The 6000-nt window shown below is 37.0% G+C and overlaps 1 protein-coding gene across 1 annotated transcript in view; it reads right to left on the reverse strand.

Annotated features, from left to right (window-relative positions):
• Positions 1-4137, reverse strand: part of LOC308132530 (nuclear receptor subfamily 5 group A member 2-like) — a gene marked incomplete at both ends in the record, with an annotated part of 28672 nt that extends 24535 nt beyond the window's left edge. The window contains 3 exons of the mRNA XM_080499666.1: positions 1120-1261; positions 1557-1675; positions 4116-4137. Coding sequence (XP_080355792.1) covers positions 1120-1261; positions 1557-1675; positions 4116-4137 — 283 coding nt within the window. The remainder of the gene's footprint in view (positions 1-1119; positions 1262-1556; positions 1676-4115) is intronic.
• Between the last annotated feature and the right edge of the window lie 1863 nt (positions 4138-6000).

Here is a 6000-nt window from a genome sequence, read left to right on the forward strand (position 1 = left end):
TAGATAGATAGATAGATAGATAGATTGATAGATAGATAGATAGATAGATAGATAGATAGATAGATAGATAGATAGATAGATAGATAGATAGATAGATAGATAGATAGATAGATAGATAGATAGATAGATAGATAGATAGATAGATAGATAGATAGATAGATAGATAGATAGATAGATAGATAGATAGATTTAATTGTTAAAACTGAGTTTTTCCTTTCCACCTGTTGAATTGTTGGTGTTTCAAAGTAAAAGTGCCTTGAAGTGACTGTGAAATAAAGGTGATCATGTGAACCTTGTTGTGATTATTCATGTTGCTATGGTAACCAAGGAAGGGACACGGTGGAATTGTGAAAATATACATGAATACACAATTGAATGAAATCTGAAAAAAAAAATGTTTTAATTATTATTATTATTTTTTATTGTTGTTATTATTATATGACTGGAACACTGGACAAAGTTGATTTAGCACCTAAAAATCTATATGATTTTTAGGTGTAGTAGTGATAGTATTAGTCATGGTAGTAATACCACTGCACACATCTGATATTTGTATTTGTACTTTTTCATTTAACAAAAAAAAAAAAGTGTAGCTTTATGTAACATCATATAATTGTGATTTAACAGGTGTCTTGACTAGATCACCTGTTTAAATAACACACACTCAATTCTCAGTCCTTCAAAATGTTCTTTTTTATTTTTTTATGCCACCTGGCTGTAAAGTAGTTTTCCTGATTCAAATTTTTTTTTTTTAATAGTTCAAAGTAGCAGTATAGACAGATGCTGTGGATATATTTGAGCTACAGTATATAATATTAATATTAATAACAATATTATTATTATTATTAATAATAATAATATCAGCAGCATCAATCATATCATGATGGGAAGGGGATGTGTGTGTGTGTGTGTGTGTGTGTGTGTGTGTGTGTGTGGGGGGGGGGGGGGGTATTCCCACCCCTTATATTTTTTAAATAAACGACTTAGATTATAAACTACACAACACAAAAATAAATGTCGAGCCAAAAATGACACAAATCCCAAACATCATCGCGGGTTTGTCTGTCTGTCGGTTTGTTTGTTTGTTTGTTTGTTTGTTGTGGGGGCAGCGCGGGGTACCTTCTAGCCGCATCCCGACGCTGAGACACTTCTGGAAGCGACAGAAGGGACACCTCTTCCTCTGGGTCTTGTCTATTTTACACTCCTGGTTCTCCGCGCACGTGTAGCGCTTGTTGTTCTGCACCGTCCTCTTGAAGAAGCCCTGCGGGCAAAAACACACCAGGAATCAGCGGGCCGCTCACATCATTTTATTTTTAAACACAGTTTTTTTTTAATTATTATTATTTATTCAAAACGGTCGCAGCAGGGAACTCTCTCTGCGCGTCGATCGGGACGCGCCATAGACGCGAAATCGGCCTTTACGCACTTTACGCACGTCTATATGAAGGAAATTACGCGTTTAAGAGCCAAACGCTTTGGATCGCTGAGTTTAAAACAAATAATTTTAACATAATCAATCGTGAAATCATCACATTTATTTGCATACGGGGGCTCACCTTGCAGCTCTCGCAGGTGAGCAGACCGTAGTGGTATCCCGACACTTTGTCTCCGCACACAGGACACAGCTCTTCCAGGTCGTCGTCGTACGTGTACTCCATCACCTTTAAAGTCACGCCTGAGGCACGCGACACACACACACACACACACACACAGTCTTGTATATAACAGCAATTGACGCGCCACGTGCTCAAAGCGCCACCATATTTAATTAAAAGGGGAAAAAAAGTGCGTAAATCTGTGCGTAAAACTCCACCCCACGACTTAGTTAATCATGTAAATATGATAAAAGAGCCACTTTACTGATTCCACGCGTCAAGGTCAGGTTACCAGTCACATAAATTACCATTCAGTTAGAAATATCAACTTCTCGCGACTCTTATTCCTTCTACATTTGTAGGAAATAAAATGTCCAAACACTAATCGAAACGAGGGAATTGAAGTTCTAAAGAAAGATGCTGCTTTATATATATATGTATATATATATATTTATTTTTGTTCGATTAAATGTCAGGATCGCTTTGCTTCTCGAGCTCCTTGTTTCGTTTCAGTCGTTTAAAAAGTAGAAGCCTGTCAAGTACCAATGTTTTATCTCGCGCTCGTTCGTCAGGCTGCACGTGATTCAACGCTCCCGCAGTAAATCGTCTGTCACGAGAAACGTTCTCTTCCATTTCGTTTAGAGGTGCGTGTGGATTAACTACTTCTGCAGGATTGTATTTGTTTTTAATAGAGAAGATTTTGTGTTATTGAAGTAATTCGCATTAAAATGCGTGTTTTAATCTCGGACATAAATTAAGATAAAACTGAAAATCAAACGTTTCGTATGTCATTAATAATTTCAGAGAAGCGTGTCGGATTGTGAAAGTTGAGTTTTCGCGTTGTTGTTTTTTTTTAGCCTCCATAATAAACACGAAGTGGTTCAGTTTATTAAAAAACAAAAAATAAAAAAAGAACAACCATTTAAAACTTTTCTTTAAATATAAACTCCACTTTAACGGGTTCGAAATGACAAAATACAAGTTAATTGACCAAATTCTGCATTATTCATAAAATGTTAATAACGAAAACAATATTTAGCAAAGATAAATACGAATTCCATACAAAGCAATGTGAATGTTATTTCACAAATGACACGAATAGAGAAATAAAAATTCACCTGTTACAGTAGAAAATGGTCCAAAATACATTATTACATTTTGTATTTGTAATAAAGTGAATTAGACAGCTTCATGAATAGAGCAGGTCTAATAAACACGCCACGTCAAAAAAAAAAAAAAAAAGCACACTTCGTTCCTTACAGTTGGTTTTCTGAATAGAATCCTGCAGGATCAGGTGTCAAACGTGTAAATATGCGAATGTGAGTCGAATCACAATTCGCTTGAATTAACAGAAATTATAATTTTAAGTAAATTGGTTGACCGAACTATAAAAATACGAATTCAGTGTGGAGAGTTAAATTCGCTGAAGCTGCTTTATTTTGTTGTTCTTTTTTTTTTTTTTTTTTTTTTAATCTGCCACGTTACGTCCAAATCAGAGATTTTTTTTTTTTTGTCACGATTCACCTGACAGGTGACAACAATATTTACGAGTCTTGAAAAAAACCCAAACAAACAACGAAATGACGTCTCTTGTTGAGCATTTTAAGCCAATGTGGGGTTTTAAAGGTGAATAATATGAGGTTATAGTTCTTCAGACGCTCGACGCGGCTCGGGAGCGCGCGCGTTTGACGGCACGCGCGTAAAAAGTGGATATCAAGCCACAGCGAAAAAGGAGCTTGGATATGAAACCAAAAACTGGATATGAATATTTATTCCAATGAGGTGAGTTGAAATAGATTTTTTTTAAAAAGAAGAAGAAGAAGTGAGTGGTGGAGTGGCGCGAGGCGCACAGGCCGCGAATCAGCGTCTTCACGCGCTGTGCGGAGGAACAGCGGCGCGCTCGCGTTACAGGTTGACGGAGGATTAAAGCCGCGTGCACTATTTTATCTATTCATTTATTATAATTATTTATCATAAAAAAAACACAAAAACACAGGGGATTTTGATAGATGGTCACTATATTGTATTCTAATACATATATCTCAATCTCTACCATATATCTTTATTTGTATTTTTGCAAAAAATCCTTCAACGTTTTTAATTGTAGTTTAAAAAAAAAAAAAGTATATTTCTAACATCTCAATATTTAGGCAATCCTTCACGTTTTGTTCAAATTAAGCTTTTATTCCAACTGAAATGGTTCAACCTGCTATTTGTGCGATTTAATTGAGTTTTTAAAGATGATTAAATTTGCATTCGAAACAATTCTGTTTTCAGTATTTTTCCAATGTTTGCTCAGGTTGTTGTTGTTGGTTTTTTTTATTCATTATGTTGTTTTTTACAACAGCTAGAATAACAGAAAACACCTGCATTTGAACGTTACTGGTACACATTGAGGCCACAACGAAAACCTGCCCTCTCTCTCTCTTTTTAAGAATTAAACCAGAGTTATTTTGAATATATAAAGAGGGGTGTGCATGGGGGTCGTGCACGCGCATTAAAAAGTGAAAGTGTTCTTACCGTGAGCTTTGTCTCCCAACATCTGAACAGCAGCGATGATTGTCTGGTGATTCGAGTGAGGATGTCGGTGTTGCTGCAGCCGTGCACGGGCTGCAGGGGATTACCAGTGAAATGATGACGGTGGGTGGAAAATGAGACCAGGTTAAGAAAAAAAAAAAAAAAAAAAATTCAGAAATCCTCCTTGGACACACACTCGGGTCTATGCCGGGAGCGCAACTGGAGGGTGTGTGTGTATTAGTGTGTGTGTGTGTATATGTGTGTGTGTATGTGTGTGTGTGTGTGTGTGTGACCGGGACCATTGGAGGAGCTGAGAGTGAAACTCCTCCAGTCCGCTGGCTATTTACTGCGCTTCCCTTATCTCCAAAGTTAGACTGCAGGCTGCTGGTTGGTGGAGGAGGAGTCACGTGACGCACCGCGGTCACCTCCCAGGAGGGGGGGGGGGGAGAAAGAAAAATGCCTGGACAGAGAGAAGAGACGCACTTTATACTGAAATCCAAAGCAACCAAATACTTTTATTTTTTTTAATTTTTTTTTTTTAATTACAAACAATGATATCAATCACGGTTCAAGGCAAGAATAATGATTATATTATATATATATTATAGAAAAGATCATAGACAACTAGTTTCAAGAGACGACAACAACCGTTCCATACTACCTTCTATCTATCTATCTATCTATCTATCTATCTATCTATCTATCTATCTATCTATCTATCTATCTATCTATCTATCAGATCGTTGCTATTATTCTTATTGGTAATGATAATAGTGACGTCACATAATAGAAATATATATATGAAAGTATATATACTATCTATCTATCTATCTATCTATCTATCTATCTATCTATCTATCTATCTATCATTACTATTATTCTTATTGGTAACGATAATAGTGACGTCACATAATAGAAATATATATATAAAAGTATGTATTAACAAAAGTAGTGATTCGTTGTTATTATAGCTGATATAACAACTTACTATAATGTAAATATACAAAACGATTCATAAATTCATATTTGTCACTATTATTATTATTATTATTATTATTATTATTATTATTGTTATTATAATTATTGTTATTATTATTATTGTTATTATAGATGGTACAATACCTTATGATGAGTACGTTTATGAAGTGTCATATATTTCCAGAAACAATCACTTTGACTCTATATTTACCAGCTCGTGCTGCTGACAGTGTGACGCACGCGCGGCTCTCGGCCGCTCCAGCAGTGTTTGGGGGGGGGGGGGGGGGGGGGGGGGGGGGGGGGCATTAATAATGAGAACTTGCCCCTGACAGGGCATTTTGCTGGGTAAGCGGGGTCGGCCTATTGTTAAGCTGTGACGGGAAGCGGGTGGGGCCTCCACCGGGGGGGGGGGGGGGGTCCACCGGGGAACCACCGGGGAACCACCACGGGGCCGCTGAGGGTCAGCCAACAGCGCGGACAAGACGCTCCTTCGCGTGGCAGCGCGTCATCCAGGGGGAAGTGACGTCACGGACTCAGAAAGGTAGTTTTCCTGTACTTGAAGCAGGAGTAGAGGGGTTTTTTTTCGATGCTGTTTTAGGGCCTTAAAGTGTCAAACTACAATAGAGAGATTCCTCTTTCCTTTAGATTGACCTCTGATTTCCTGCCGTAATAAACTCAAACAGGTCGTGTTGAGACTAAATTGATTAAAAAAACTTTAAAAAAAACTTTAAAAGGAAAACAACAATCCTCCACATCTCAATCAATGCAACTGATATTTTGTGGGGTTTTCTTGTTTAGTTTATATAATAAAACGAAATGAACATCTAATTTAAAGCACAACAATGGAAACAAAGGCTAAAAATCACATGTGTCAACATCACACTTAAAGGATTAGATTAGATTAGATTAG

This window comes from Blennius ocellaris (genome assembly GCF_963422515.1).
Source record: "Blennius ocellaris genome assembly, chromosome: 7".
NCBI lineage: Eukaryota > Metazoa > Chordata > Actinopteri > Blenniiformes > Blenniidae > Blennius > Blennius ocellaris.